General features: G+C 36.4%; 1 protein-coding gene across 1 annotated transcript in view; it reads left to right on the top strand.

Annotated features, from left to right (window-relative positions):
- CAMKMT (calmodulin-lysine N-methyltransferase) overlaps positions 1-16579 on the top strand; it is a 218679-nt gene that overhangs the window by 195440 nt on the left and 6660 nt on the right. The window contains exons 8-10 of the mRNA XM_064446093.1: positions 2397-2471; positions 8773-8836; positions 14950-15081. Coding sequence (XP_064302163.1) covers positions 2397-2471; positions 8773-8836; positions 14950-15081 — 271 coding nt within the window. The remainder of the gene's footprint in view (positions 1-2396; positions 2472-8772; positions 8837-14949; positions 15082-16579) is intronic.

The following is a 16579-nucleotide window of genomic DNA, read 5'->3' as shown; positions in this document are numbered from 1 at the left end:
ACTAGCACTTGGCTAAAGATAACATGGATAAATATATACAGCTTGTAGTTGCACCTCTCCCACCAGTGTGCATACATCCTGAGTGAGATCAGAATGAGTCCCGTTGGAATTTATTTCATAGAAATTATCTTTAGTTTACATGGTTATTTCCCCAGAGTAATAAAGATATTGCTGTACCTTTTGAAAATCTATGGCAAATTTGATTTTTAAAATCTTGTGTGTAAATTTATTATTGGCCTTTGCATAATTATCATGTCTTCAGGAATCCAACTGTACTGAAGCTAGAGACCAAGAGCAGCCCTGGTGCTAGATCAGGAAAAGAGAGGAAGACTGGCTTATGGCTGGATGTGGGGCCCTTAGCTCACTCCTGACAGCACACGTGCCAGTCACATTGCACCACTGCTCATGCTCCTGGCAACTCATCACTTCCATATTTTGCTCAGCGTTATGGTTTCTGAGCTTTTACCTACCCACACAAACTCCTTCGTGCCTACGGTAGGTGTGCACAGAAAATGCTATATTTTGGATGTTTAGCAGGAACCTGACAGTAACATGAGAGAGGTTGGGTTTTTTTCCAGGAGGCACCTGTGCTGCCTTCCGAACTGCATGTGTGAAGTATAGTAAATATATGGGTTGGAAAAATCATAATTCAAATCCCTATAGTGGTACTGATCAGATCTCTGTTTCTGTAGCAATGAGAACCAAAGGTGGCCTTTTAAGGCTCACAGTTCATCTACCAATTTCCAGTTCTGCTTCAGGATTCTTAAAGTATTAGAGTGCGTGCTTTAAACCCACAAAACTTACCTTTACCTAATTTTCACCATTCTAACCTAAGTTTCCACGGAAACAGGGTTGAAAAAGCTGCTGGTAGCCAGCAGGCAGCCAGCAGCTGAGAGTGAGAACTCTCCTTTGTCACTTTCCACTACTGGATGCCTGCTGCGTGCCAGTGTGCAAAGCTACCTAGGCTTCTAAAATCTGGAATACTTTCAATTTGAGGGGGGAAATTTAAATTAATCTACTCTTTTCTCTCTTTGGATTGACACAGTAAATTCCAGGAGGGCAAATGGGCTAATGAGTCCTGATCTGTTCAGTTACACTGAGCCCCACGTAATCAAAGCTTTCCCAACCAACTGGGCCTCTCCTTTCATAATTTCCATGTTTTAAAAGCATTCTCTCTCAAATTTTGTTCTGTGCACATGTGCATGCATATTGTGGTACCTTAATTCTTTATGGCTCTATATCTATCTATCTACATATTTCCAAGCCTTTTTTGCATATAGTATAGTCGATGTATAAAATTTCCTTTTTTCCTGTATACTTAGGGAAGATTTCTGAATGAACACATTATAACTGATCCTCAGTTAAATATTAGGAGTAGGATGTGAATGGAGATGGCTTTTAACCAGAAGTAGATTATAGCTGCGGGAAGACTAAAGGGTCTATTTGGTCAAGACTCATACAAAACTAAGATAAGCATGCACAACCTGACAAGATCAGATTAGACCCTTCCCCCACAAGTGCTTTTCCCATAAATATTTATCTACTTTCTATTATAAATAACAAGGAAATGAAAAAGAAGGATAGATTATTTTTTTAAATCACCTTGAAATAGAAATGCAGCTTCAAATCTTCAGGGTAATGATATTTTAAGTATGCAGTAAATTCCAATACTAGTTCCTGTTTTTTAAATGGGAGCAAAGTACTGAAATTCTCCATGGCAGCTACATAAATTGGCAACATTTATAAACAAAGAAGAACTTTGTACATATGTGCATTTTTCCCTACTATTGGGTACCTTAGAATTAAATAACTTGTCACCTATGAGAGAATAGGTGTTGACAGAGTCAGTACTGCTGTATTTTTAAGCTTGCCTGAAGCAACACAGCTGGCATTGAAGTTAAGCTTGGTATTTTTTCGCCCTGTCTCTCCTCCCTTCAGCCCAAGTGAATGCTCACTTCATCAATGAGAAACACAACTGGCTTGCCTGCCAGATGTAACGGAGATCCATGAATTCCAATGTATTCTGCAAATTTGTGTTTCATTCAGATTGTCAATACTTTGACTTCACTTCCTTGTGCGGTGGTGTTAAGGGGTAAAAATCTGAAGCCATACATGTGCCACTAATTCAGAAATGCGTATTTGTTGGTGATCCACTCATCAGAACTTGTGAGGATTGCCTTTCTGTTATAATAAAAAATAGCTCTTTGGCTTTGAAATTTAAAACCTTAAAAATGTACAGAAGGATATTTTTACATTCATCTTTGAAAGTAACGAGTGTGTACTTTTTAAAACACTTCTGTGTCACATAAGAATAATATTAATACTTTAAAAATCTCAAGATGAAAGATGTAAGTCCTTTTTTCTTTTTTTTTTTTTAAAATCTTTTTTTCCTCTAGCATTTTACGATGGGATAATGAGACAGATGTCTCTCAACTGGAAGGACATTTTGACATTGTTATGTGTGCTGACTGGTAAGTACATAAAAATCATAAAACTCATGTTAGAAAAATAGCTTTGCTGGAGTAATTGTACTGTGCTGCTTGCTGATGGCTAAGCAAAGTCAACAAATGAAGCACAAAGCCACCTTAACCTCAACAAATTAATATTCATCTCCATGTGACAGTTATAAGGTAGTCTTCTATCACACAGTAACTTCTACCACATTATTTCCCAAAGATTGATTTTGAGAAGCATTTCCATTTTCTGGAATTGCCTCTGTTTCATGCTTGACGTATCAGTAAATGGACGACTTAGGCAAATTGCAAATAATTATGGCTCAGTGAGGAACAGTCTGGAGAAAAGGGAGTTTATCAACACAAACAGCTCAATTAGCTTACTTCTTAGGAAAGATCTGACTATTGATATAAGGGGATATATTTTTTGCTCCCTGGAAAATTTTTCTGAGATAAAAAAGATTTTCACAATGTTTTTTTTTCCCCATCACATTCTGTTTCTTAAATCAATTTGACAGCAATGTTTGTAGACATAAGGTTTATATTATTTATGCGGCACATGTTAATTTTAAGAGAACTCATAGGAAAAAAATGAGCCCAGCACTTAATTTATGAAAAGGTAGATACATGTTACAATATTATATATTGTTTAATAATTTATGCAAATAGATTTGATTATTGACACAACCCTTTTCTGATACTGAATTTGCAGAATTGTGCTGTGCTATATTTGCTGCATGCTAACTTTGGTACATTCTTAATTATTTGTGTTATATAAATGGAGACAGTGCAAAAAGAGATGTACAAATTTCATTTAGGAGAGTAGATATTTTTAAATTAATCTGTCTTTCCTTTATGAACAGAAAAAGCTGTTTATGTTTTCTTGCACATGACTATTGTGAGATACCAAATTCTGAAAACAAGGTCTTCCTAGGAAGCTCAGCTCAGTAGATTTCTGTACCTTACTAAGAAACAGTTAAAGGAAAAAGGCAGAAGGAAGTACGAAGCTGTCTGTTGTCTTTTCAAACAATGTTCTTTTTAAGTAACTTCTGATAAAATGTTCCTCTAAAGCTTTTGTTTGTTTGTTTGTTTGCTATTTAAGCAAACTCTTCTTCTTTCAGAAAAGTTACTGGTTTTGTGTAGCACTGGAGGAAGTGTACTTAATCATCTTTTTTCCTTTTTCTAATACCTGTTTGTTGACAGAATGCAACAGTGCTTCATTTCTCTTAGCATTTAATTTCAGAAAAGTTCTTTGTTCTCAAAAAGGGCAGAGAAGGGTTTCTAACTAATCGCTGATAATGTGCCTCAGAGATGCATCATCTGATTAAAATAAGGAGCTAAACAACACCATATGATTTCAGCAAGTAATTTAGTAAATGCCTTCCTCACCAAATATTAGAATGGATACTCCAGGTTTCATTGCACAGATGAAGTTAATGCTGGACAGGATTAGATCAGATTAAGTATGAAAGTCAGATCAGAGTGCTGGCGGACATGAGCAGGAGGGCAGCAGTCTTCTCGGAGGCTTAGACAAGGCTCACATATGGATGTTCTCCAGATTAAGTGGGTGAAGCAAGGTCTTGCCAAGAGATTTAGAGTTAAATTTGTTCTTCACACAAATATCAAAACAACCTGGCTGTGCCATCTCTTGTATTCTTGATACTCACACCATGTCATCCTATTTGTGCTGGGTGTACAGCAGAGTGCAGCAAGACTTAAGTTGGTTTTTTCTGTAATATTCTTGCCTAATACTCCTCCCAGTCTGTTTGGAAATAGTGCAGTTTCTTTAGGAAACAAAGAATCAAACATGACAGGTAAAATACATAATGCATTTCAAATCCCTGCATTTCGTACATTTATTTTGAAGCACTTAAGATGCAGGTAAGTGTATAAATATTTATAGATTTCTAAAAAATAAATAGAAATGTGCAGGTTAGTTTAAAGTATGTGGTTTTATTCACAAATTGTCTCCATTTTCTTATTGCAAGTACCCATATATATAGTTTAATAAGCATGAAAATGCCTTTATTGTTTGTTTATTTCTTTTAGAAATCATTCTTTTAGTTATGGACACTAGGTTTTCTGGCACATGAAAAGGCTGGGGAAAAAAATGTTCCGTGCTTTATCAAACTCGAATCTTCTTTTCATTTTGATGTATTTCTCTTCCGAGATATAGAATTGGCTTGAGAACTGTTGGCAGGATTTTTGCTCTCTGAATTTTTTGGACTGCCATTGAAGAGGAAAAAAAAATACCTCTTTTCTTATAGCTCCTCGGCTGAAACCTGAAGTATGCAGTGATAAAAACAGATAGAATAGATGGCATTTAGTTTAACACCATCATATAACTCATTGTCAGTCAATAAAATCTGGGATTAGAACAGAGAACTAGAAAGCAAAAAATCTGAGTTCAAATATTAGGTACATGGATAAATTTTTATTGAAGTATTTCCAGCAAGGGTGATATTGTCTGATTCTCTGAATAGGTAACCAAGTTGTACTGCTTGATCCCATTTACATGAAAACAAGCTCTATTCATAAACATATTCCAAATCCACATGGAGGTACAAGTAAAAATGTACATGATTACAACAAGCAGCGATATGTTTATATTCATATATTTACAGTCAGACTTTCATAAACCTTGTGTGCAGGGGTGGAAAATAAGTTATTTCCCAGAACAGACAGTCTATTAGTTAACAGCTAAATTTAGTAGCTCAACTAGATTATAAAATAAATAAGAGGCAAACTGTGAAAGCTAGTCATTATTTAACCATTCAGGATTTTGACAATAAAAATAGTTTCATGGTTCAGCAGTTCTGCAATAACTTGTAAAATGTCAACTATGAGATAAAAATAAGGAAAAAAAATCTTGGTGAGGCCACACCTGAAAGAAGGATATACTGGAAAAAAATACTGAAATAATGGAATTTTTAAAGCATATCCACCCACCTCATATTTTTGAAGGGGAATTTTACAGCCGGATGAGGGCTGCCAGGATTTTAGACTTTCATTTGACCTAGGATATAAAGTCATGGAGGTGCTGGAATTTTAAGAGTGAGTATGAACAGAGGAGGAGAAAAAACAGGTGTCTGAATGGACAGGCCAAAAACAAGACTCTTCCAAAGCTCTTGAGAGCCTCAGATTTCTGATTAAAAGGAAGCACATATCCTTTTCTTTATTAAGAAAAAAGTTGCTGAGATTTTTAATCCAAGATGAGAGTCAAGGCCAGTAGGACTGAGCCTTTGAGAGAAAAATCTGGGAAAAATCTTTGTCTTTCATGTTCTTGTGAAATAATTTTTCATAAATAATTGTAATTTAGAGACAGTATAAGGTCTAGATCCCCATAAAATTTTGGAAATGCGTAATATTCCACTTTACTTAGACTGATTATATTCTTAAAGTTTGGCACACACGTAAGAATTTGCACAACAGAGGCCGGGGGAGGCTATCCCACATTACTTTCACTGCTTAGATTTTTGCTGAAGTCATGGGGAATTGTGGATTCACCAGGAGTGTAAAACTGAACTGAAAGTGTTCTTTAAGTATCTTAAAATATGTCCATTTTTTCTCCGTTCGCATTTCATTTAATATAAGGAATTATTTTTGCAGGAATGCAGTAAGATCTCTGTCCTTCTTCGGTTTAAATTTATTTGTTTTCAGCCTGATTTCTTGCACACTTTCAAGTGCACTGGAATCTGACGCCATGGGAGTAAGGGTTTTTTCATTCTGTGTCCGCTGTGTCGTTAAAGGTGAACAAAAAAATAAGTGGCTGTACACATTAGTCACTATACATGAATGTAATAATGTCTGAAGTACACCTGTAAACTAAGCTCTTTTACCAATTGCAAAGTATGCAAAATAAAAGATAAGTTCACATCATAGCCTGTATAAGCACAAAATAAAAGGATATCAGCATGAAACAAACTGAGAATCTACTTGGGTTTTTAAAATTTGTTTCCTTGGGGCTTACTGTTACTTCCAGTAAAGTTATAAACTTTCATTTTGGTTTTAATGGTAATTTAAATTAAAAAAAAAAACAAAACACACACACAAAAAAAAAAAACCCAAGAAGAAAGAGGTGACAAGATTGCCTGCCTGTTCATCCAGATTTCACAGGTTAAGAGCACTGGCTAAACAAAGGCCTGCTCTGGCAATGTTTAGTCATACAAATTCTACTGGTAAGAGAAATTGCATGACTAAACCTCCTTGTGTGGGCCAAATCCTGAGCTTGCCCTGTCTGCAGCACAGATTATCTAACTACTTCAGGATTTTCCTCACTCGAGGCATCCTCTGACTCAGAGGGAGGATAGAGGTGTTCCCTGAAGTCACTGCATTGCATTAACATTGCTTCCAGCCTTCTCTGCTCCCTCTGGTCAGAGTATGTGGCTCTCAGCAACAGACTGGAAATTGCAGTATTGGAGACTTTTCAATTGAAGTAGGTCCTGTTCCCAGGGACAGGCCTTTAGGAGGGCAGGGACAACATGGGAGCAGGTTATCTGGGTTTTCTAAGCTAGCAGGGCTAAGAGTCTACCTCCCATACCACCAAAATATCAAGTGGGAGTCAGACAGAAAAGGTACTGTTGAGGTTGTCTAATCTCTTGGCAGGACATTTAACCATTTAAGTTCTCAGACGGTTTCTGGTGAACAAAGGCCTCTAGTTCTCTCATTTTAAAGGAAAAAGGTATTATTGTAAAAGGAGAGAATGGTATGCAGGCCCATGAAAAAGGAATTTTAGCACTGGTAAGTTGTCCCAAAATTGTGTTTCCACTACACTGCTTTCAAAAATAAAAATATTATAAGTGCATTTTTCATTTTGAATGTATGACTGTCTACACAGGATTTCAGCAAGTCTTAAATGTGTGCATGCTTGAGAGAAATTATTAGCTAGTACTTTGTTATCTTTAAGAAGAAATTCAGAAGGTCATACTTCTCTATGAAATGTTCGTTAAGAAATGTATGGATACCCAGTCTGCCATATTTTCTCAACAATGTGAGGTTACTGATGAAACTTGGTCACTAACTAGTTTTCTGATAGGGTTTTTTTTTCCTGAGTAGCAAAAATTCACAGCCCTTACACAGGTGCCTGTTTCCTTGGTAGCTGTGGAGTGTCCTTACCTAAATATCCACACATATTGTGTTCTTGATGACTGGCATGTCGTTGGCACACCACTTTTTTCTCTTTTGTGTTTCCATATATTCTTTTAGATGCTTCAAACTTGGAAAAAATTACCCCCATCTCCTCAGAAAAAGATGTTTGAGAGTGAAGGGAAGGGGAATATAGAAAAAAATCATAAAGAATGGACAAAATGCCATGTAGTGTGGAACTTGAGCTTGACACAGGCTGGGAAGCAGTTTTATTACAGAGAAAGAATGAAAAATAATGAAGAAAGAGTCACATTATTTGTGGCCTGCTTGATAGAGTTTCTTATCTGAATCAACAATATAAATGGAGCCCATGGTAGTAAGGGCTGAAAGGCATCAGTTGCTCTCCAATGGTTGTTCACTAACCATTGTAAATGCACTCTCACCAACAGTAACTACATGTCCACAAATATCTAGTCAAGAGTGATTGGCACCCTGGTTGCCAGTATTAGTATATACATTAAGGTACTGAGGGGCATGAAGAATGAATTATCCCCTCAAATCATGAGGTAATCACGCCAGAATAGGGCTGAGCATGTTGGCAACATTGCATGGGAAAATTGACTCTGCTGCTATCCTTGCGGGACCCGTGCTGGGGATGAGGGATTTCACTCTTGAGAGAGGACAACTATGTATGATCTGGGCCATTGTATTTGAACAGTGTTTGAGGGAGAGAGAAGGTAGGGTCTTGTAAATCTTTATAGGAATAGATATATAAATAAAACAAATATGCATAATAGATAATAATGAATTAATGCCACAACTGTGAAGGTAAAAGGAAAAAAAATACCCTTAATAGTAACACCTGAAATACAATAGAAAATATGGTAAAAAACTCCACCCCACCCTTGTATAAAAAACATGTAAAATGTTAACTTTGTATATTGGTCCTGATTTCTGACATGGTAGTATTTTAATAGCTAGCATGTTTGATCTGTGAATTTCAGCTACATAAGGATCTGTTTAATGCTGAAAATTTAGCTTTGGTTTAGATTATACTTGGGTTTATGTATGTTTTAATGTTTAAAAGTACCTAAACTGGACAGAAATGTAGACTGCTGTTTCTTTTTTACAGCGTTGTGTAAACATATGTAATTAGCCTTGTACTTATCTGCATTAGTATCATTAGAATTGAAAACCCATTTTAATCTGGATTCTGTTCTCTTCTCAATGTCAGCCTGTTTCTGGACCAGTACAGAGCTAGCCTTGTTGATGCAATAAAGAGATTACTCCAACCCAGTGTAAGTATGTTTCTATTTTCTCCTGAACACTGGCTTCAGAATAATTAGTCTGTGCACAATGATTGAGAGAGTAATGGAATGGCAGGATTAATGTCATGTAATACTTTAATACTTATTATGTCCAACTTCAATTGAGTCTTCTAATCTATCAGATTCTTTCCTAATCATAAACTAGGAAACTTCTTATACTTGGCCTTCTGATAAGGAACACAGTGGGTAGTAAAATAAATGAAACCGCTTCAAAGATAGCGTGAGATTATTTTTATCAAAGCGTTTCTCAAGTATTTTCCTTTGATAATAATGTCTTCATATTAAAGTAAAAGTATGATATTGAAAGTTTTTATGTTGGCTTCTGTCATTTGTAATCCCTTCAATTGTAACCTTTGTCATTGTGTATTTATTTATTATGAAAGAATATTTTTTCTTTTCATTTCTGTTTATATAAAATTAACAAAACTCTTACACATATATTGTAGCCTAAAACTTTTTTTCCATTAAGTAAGCCCTGTGGTTACGTGTTTCATACCTTAGAACATAATGAAATTAAACTCTTCATAAAATGCTTACCTGTTCTACATGAGTGTCACTGAGGAAATATTTTACCAATCTCAATCTATTAGGCTGTTAAATCAGAGAGACCTACAGGCAAAAAAAAATTAAGAAGCTGTTATATGCATATACTTAAACCCAACAAATAATCTTGAATCTCAGAAAAAAAAATTAAAAAGCCAAAATGAGAATATGAGAAAACATGTGAAGTAATTGCTATAAGTAGGAATTTGAAACAGGAATTTTACCTTTCATGCTTACCATACAAATCTTCCAGTAAGGTAAACTTTCAATTTCAGAATGAAAGTATTTCATAGTAGCAATGCATTCTACAAACTTTATTTTAAAATTGTATTGTACTTTTGGTACTAGAGATTTTCTCTGTAAAAGGGATAGGAGACACAAACGTGCAAAGGCTTAAGAAACCGAGTCATTTTAGTCATGTAAGTAATCCCATTCTTTGCTAAGAGTGATCAGGTTTCTATTCTTGGATCTATCATAGACTTTCCTGAGTGACCTAAGGCAAGTTACTTAAGACTGAATTATTTTAATGAGCTGTGTGGCAAGGCTGCCAGGAAGACAGCAGAAATGTAGCCACCCTGAGGAAAAGGTTACCCAGATATTTCTGTCAGTGGCAGCAAGGGGAGGTTAAGCAGCCCCTGCCCAGAGTGGTGCATTCTGACTTTCATGATGTACGATCAGTTATCAGGGTGCAATAATTTTTGGGACCAGAGGTGATCTGGAACACAAAGCTGATCCCTGTTTAATAAAATGCAAAAAGTTTGGGGTTTTTTCAGCCCAGATCAATGTCTGCACGTGGTTCTTCAGGCAGCCCCATGCTGGCTCCATGAAAGAATGCTGGGGGAGAAGAGTGGCAGGAAGGGAAGTGTATAAGAGGTGCCCTGGTACCTGTGACCTGGCCAGAGCCTCTAGCTGGAGTGGTAGAATAGCTGTTAGTTGCTTTATCTCCTGCTCATAGCTAATCATGGTCTGGTGGTCTGTATTGCCAAAAGCATGAGTACACACATGTATTTGTATATGCACACACACATGCATCCTTTACCTGGGCTGATTAGCCCAACCAGAGAATTTGATTTAAAAAATGATGATACAGCAGCCTGAATTTTAAGTAGTGTTCATACCTCAAGTTCCCAACTCTAGACAGTTTAGGAATTGTTAACCTGACTTTAAACCAGAACTGGCCTGACTTTGTTGCTTTTTAACACCAGTCAGCTAATTCTAATTCAGAACATGGCTTTGTTTTTCAGAGCAGATGAACTACAGTCCTTTGTGAATATAGATGGAGTAAAGGGAGATGGGTTTTTGTTTCCCGTCTTCCTCGTCTGGCTTGCTTCTGCACATTGCGATTAATAGCATAGCCTGTACTTACTTGCTCTGCATTTTAGGCCATGGTTCCTATCTCCTATTGGCACAACTAATTCTTCCTCCTTTCAGGAACTTATGTTGCAGAGTTTTGGACCACTGTCCAGACTGTATTTTTTAACTAAAGTAATTTGCCAAACCCACTTTACGGATGGCCATATGGATGGATATCCAGTTACAGTATGGCCTTGCAAATTGTTATAATTTGTAACTAAGAGGACAGCAAACTATTGTGTGTGGGGGAAGCTGGGAGGACAGACACCTTAAATGAGCTCTCTTGTCCGAACAGGACATGTCGAACAGAGGTGCCTTCAAGCATGGTTTGAAAGACCCAAATAAAAGCATATACTCTTTTGAGATCCCAAGAGAAAATGCAGACACAAGTACATTATAGTTATTATTTATGTTGAATAATGTTAACCTGTTAACTTGTTAACCTGTAGAAATCTAAGGATAACATCAGAGGAAGCTTTACTAAATGGCAATATACTTTGGCCTTTAAAGGAAAAATAAATTAATAGTGAACTCATTTGCCAGTTGCAATGAATAAGAACAGTTCATGGGCATTAGTTTATGCCCAGGCTAAGGCATAAAGTACTTTGATTAAGTTCACTCTTCTACATGAATTATTTTGTAACTTATTAGAAGTTACATTTCCTTATGGGTAATACTTTGCCAAATTGATAGAGGAACGATCTCAAATTGGAGACACATCTAGATGTAAGACATCTTTCAAGTGTAACTAGCGAACAACTAGGATAGAAGAGTTCAGGGAAAATAACAGCTAGCATAAACCGAAAGGAATAGTGGAATAAACAGAGAATAGCAGGTATCCTTACCAAGCTGTCTTGAATTTCAGAACAGGTAATTATTCTTACTGTGAGTTTAAAAAGAGATAAATTTATCTGCAGTATTTCCTTTTTCATTAAGAATTATATTTGTGGCTATTAGAATCCTTACAGCACAGAATTATGTGTTTTGGGTAACTTTTTGTTTTCCTGGAAACAGGACTCTAGTCATTTCAGTCATCTGATTCATGGTATGGCCCCATGGACAGTTGCATTGGCACAGGAAAAGACCAGAAATTCACGCAGGCAGAAATGAGCAGCTCGCAGAGTAACTGGGGGCTGAAATTTCTTATCTGAATGTATTACAAAGGCAAATGTCACCTGTAAACCAATTCCAAGAGTTAGGCACTGAAATTTTACAACAAACAAACAAATTTCTCTTGAATGGCTGTATTTTATTCCTCTTTTAAGCAAGCTACTTGATTCGCCAACATTTAGCTATATTTTTTCCTATCATTAAATCATACTTTTAATTTCAATCTCAGAATAAGCAGTTGCTTGTTTGCATATTTCCCTAATTAAGAACACTTTTTATGAAGGCTTTGATTCTTCTGTGGCCTATCCGTTCAAAATCGCAATTAAGTCAATTGGATGCTATCGAATCGTGATTATTACCAGCAAATAAAACGGCATTTAATAATGATTGATGAGTAAACTTAGTCATAGTCATGTCCAAAATGTGAACATCTGTCCCCTTGTCTTACAGCAACACTTTAGTGACACTCTGTGTTTTGTTCATGAGTTTACTGGGAGTATTTTCCCAGCTGGGGAAAGGCCATTCTGAACTTAAACGTCATCCTAAACTGAGAGGCACTTCTGAATTACGAGGTTTGAATTAAACAACCTTGGGATAGTCCATCAAGTGTAGATCCAGGCCAGTGCTCTAATTTTTTTATTGTAGAGCAACCAAGAAATGAAAAGCATTTTAAAATTAGAAATGTGAATGCAGTTCTACAGCAACTAGCAGAATCACAGAGATCAGGCAGTCGACAAGATAGTGCTTTAAACCCAGATTATGATAGACCAGAATTGGCCACAGTACCTCCACAGTACCTTCCAGTTTTGAGAAGATTATTGTAGTATCAAACTTAATAATGATTTCTTGCTTTTTATCAGCAAGGGCAGGATCCTCAGATATTTTAGATGCACACTAAATTCAATAGAGGAATGGGGTTTTATACCAACTAAGGAGCTGGCCAAAAGTAACCGTGTAGTTATTTCCATAAAAGGCCATTCCCCCTTTTCAAAGTTATTTCAAGATTTTCAGTCTGATTTTATGAGATATTTCATACCGTGTTGCATTTTATTTGACTGCATTTCTCTTTCAAATTGAATTTGAAGTAGTCTACAGAGAGTGTAAGAAGGAATGACTGCATGGACTGCTGGCTCCAAATGCAAATCTGTAAGGGTGTGCTGTTGCATGAGCTTTGCTTCCTCATTAACCTGCTGGATGAGTGGCTGATGTAGGGCGTGTGGCCCCCAGTCACCTCTGTTCATGGCGTCTAGCCATTTCTGAAGTCCCTGCATGAATCGTGTGGTCAGTAAGTCCCATTACAGTGACCTCTCTGTGAAGCTGTCCATGAAGATGAGGGGCTCCAAAGGAGTCTCATCCTTCTTATGCAAGGAAGGGTCTCTGCAGAACAACATTCTGGGGAGCATGAGATGGCACCAGGGGAGGAGGATCCTTGGCTGAAGGCTCCATTTGCTGCCCACTTCCGTCTGATGACTTTAAAGTGCACCAAGGTTGTGAGGGAACTGATTGTGAATTTCCTATGTTTAATGTTTTTCATCCTGAGCTGAGCCTATATCCAGACCTAACATTTACATAAGCAATTCCAGTGCCTTCAGTGGGAGTTACACCCCTTTGCACCTCATATTTAGCCATAGAATAGAATTAAAATTATAGCTATACAAGTGAACAGAAATGAGTTGCTTTGGATGTTGCCCTAGGTCTCTTTTGTGCTTAAATTTCCCGTGAGAAAGATGAGGATAACAGTACTTCCCTATCTCACAGAGGCATTGTGAGAATAAATACAGTGCTGCGGTATTAATGATTGGAGTCTTTTAAGTACACGTTAGTACCATAGATACTGAAATAGAGTTTTTATTGCTGCCTCACTGCGCGTTGTCTCAGCATACGTGTGCATGAGCTGTAACACGCAGATTTGTTCCCTATCCTTCTCACTAAGTATCTGTGTCAGCATTGGAACTTTCCAGAGTTCCCACTAAAATTCTCTCTTCTGATCACTTTTTTCCTGTGGTATACAAGATGGCATTTTCTCAATCCAAATATTCTTCCACAGCATCTAATAATTTTATAACTTCAGATCCCTAAAAATATTTTTTTTTGTCTCTTCGGTTGATTACAGCACCTCACAAATCAGTCTTAGCTCTCATTACTATAGAAATTAAATACAAGAACTCACAGTAAACTTTGTGGCTCCCCTCGGTGTGATATGCTGTTGGCTGATATTAACCTTTTTTTACAGCACTTCAACCAGTTTTTGTTCCATGTGACAGAACACAGTATTCAGCCAATTAGAATTAATTTTGCAAATAAGATTTCAAGAGATGCTATATCAAGTAGGTTAGGTTGTGGGCTAGTACTTTGCACAGAGTGTCTAAAATCTATCATTTCAAGGTACAGTCAATTTTGTTTTCTTAAATGCAGAAGGATGAACAAAAAATTAGCTAATGGGCCATAATGTATTGCCTAGGCATCAGAAATGGCCTGGTCATCTTGAAAGATCCGGAATTACTTTGCAAAAACATTAAGTCCTGCTTTAAATGCAATTTACCAATTTAAGGTCAAATTCGGTTGCACAGCTCAGGTAGTTTAAAATATCTTTTAAAAATTATTGGGTCTGATTTTCCTGCCATTTTTGCCTTGTTTTACACTGTTGTAATTCCACTGACAGCAAATGGGAGGTACTCTTCTATGTCTGAGAGCAAAAAAAGAAAATCATTATTTACAGTCTTTGCATGGTTGTGTGCTAACAAATGGATTTTGCATTGAGTGTATGTTTTGTATGCTTTTTCTGTGTTTTATTTTGGTAATTCATAGACACTGTTATTATATGAAAAGGAGCAGATGTATGGCAGGTGGCAGTTTTCTAAAGAAAATATTTATTTATTAGTTTCTATTTTGCATGTGTTTAATCACATAAATCATGCATATTTTGCACAATTATTTGTATTACCCTATTTTAGTATTTTACTGAGAGAACAATTTCCTTTTCCATCTTGAGTATATTTAAAGCTTAGACAGGTGTATGTTATATCTGGTTCCCTTCCAGTTTTAAAAATGTATAAATTCTCTCTTTAATGTTCCAGGGAAAAGCAATGGTATTTGCTCCCCTCCGAGGGAATACTTTAAACCAGTTTTGCAATCTAGCTGAAAAAGCTGGTTTCTCCATCCAAAGACATGAAAATTATGATGAACACATTTCGAACTTCCACTCCAAGGTTAGTTTTCTGCTTGTGTTAGATAACACTTTAATCCGCATTGCATTTTGAAGAGATCATGGTCCCTTTGGCAGGTAACCTAAATGTTTGATTAAAGTACTCCTTAGGTGTGCTGTTTCTGAACAGCTATTTTTGTATCTGATTATTTTGTGTGGTAGAACCATCCTTTATCTCTGCACGTCTAGAAGAGTTTTGCAGAAGCATCTCCTGTTTACCCTTTTCATTCATAGAAATCTAATTTATGAGTCTTTTCTTGTTGTTAGCTGCCTATAAATATACTGCACACTAGCATTTACATTTTAATAAAAAGCTTGCAACTTTTAAGTAGGTTAAATACTGAAATGGACTGAAATAAATAAGAGGTGAATGTCTAATTGTATCATATCATACCTTAAATCCTTATCTCTGGCTGCTTTATGGGTGGGTCAGTTGGCAGCTTCAAACTGCTAAATCTCATACAGAATTTCACAGTTGCGGGGTTATATGTCAGATCGAGACGCTACAAGATTTAGGTCAAAAGCACTTATCTGAGCGTGATTTCTAAGCTTGCTTACATAAAGCTACTGTTATCAGTCTCCTTTTTTATTATTTATAAGTATAGGGTAATACAGGACATGAAGAGGAAGGTGCTTCACAGAAAACTTTTTAGGAATTTCTTATTTTCCTGTGTAGCAGTGCTTATCAAAATCATATTTATTACTTGCAATTCTAAGATCTCTATTTCATAACAGAAGAAATCCGCTGTTGTCGGTCCATATGACCTTAGACATAACCTCTTGCAATTTTCTAAGAATTGCTCTTGGAAAATACAGACATGTTCAGAATTTAAGTGAAATGCCTTTTTTTTTATGTTTAGCACCACCATAGTACAGAAATCAGATTATGCTAAAAAATATGTGTGTTACATTGAAAGGAATAAACATATACTTTATCAGGTAATTTTATATTTAATAAAGACTTCCATTAAAGCTCTCTAAAGACGTGTACATAAAATCACTTAATTTCATTGTTCAGGTAGGCCTGAATCTGGTCACACTAAAACCAAATAAATTTCACTCATCTTTCATCTACCGCCTTGACTTAAAATCACATAAAATGATATAAATGTACAGCCTGGTGTGATGGGTTTTTTATTTGCCTCCACCTGAAAAAGGGCATGATTTTGATTATGTTGTTTTATGGTAGTAGTTCTCTTTCATTATCCACTGCATCCAAATCAGCTCTGCAGCAGTGAAATGCAGGAGTAATAGTTGTTATCTTGATCCAAAAGATGGGTCTAAAATGATAGTTTATTTTGCTTAGAAAACAAACCTATTCTATCTTCCTCTTGTTATGTGTCCACTACAGTCCTTATAATGGTGACCAAAGTGAAGACATCTCTGAAGTACCTTCAAATTAGCTAGCTCTGGAAATGCTGATTGTTTTACTGCAGTATTCTTGAGCACAAGCTGTGAAATGTAAGATGGACACATACTTGGAGAGGGTAATTCCCAGCTTC

This window comes from Phalacrocorax carbo, chromosome 3 (genome assembly GCF_963921805.1).
Source record: "Phalacrocorax carbo chromosome 3, bPhaCar2.1, whole genome shotgun sequence".
Lineage (NCBI taxonomy): Eukaryota > Metazoa > Chordata > Aves > Suliformes > Phalacrocoracidae > Phalacrocorax > Phalacrocorax carbo.
The sequence above is the reverse complement of the archived record's forward strand: the minus strand, read 5'-3'. Positions and strand labels throughout refer to the sequence as shown.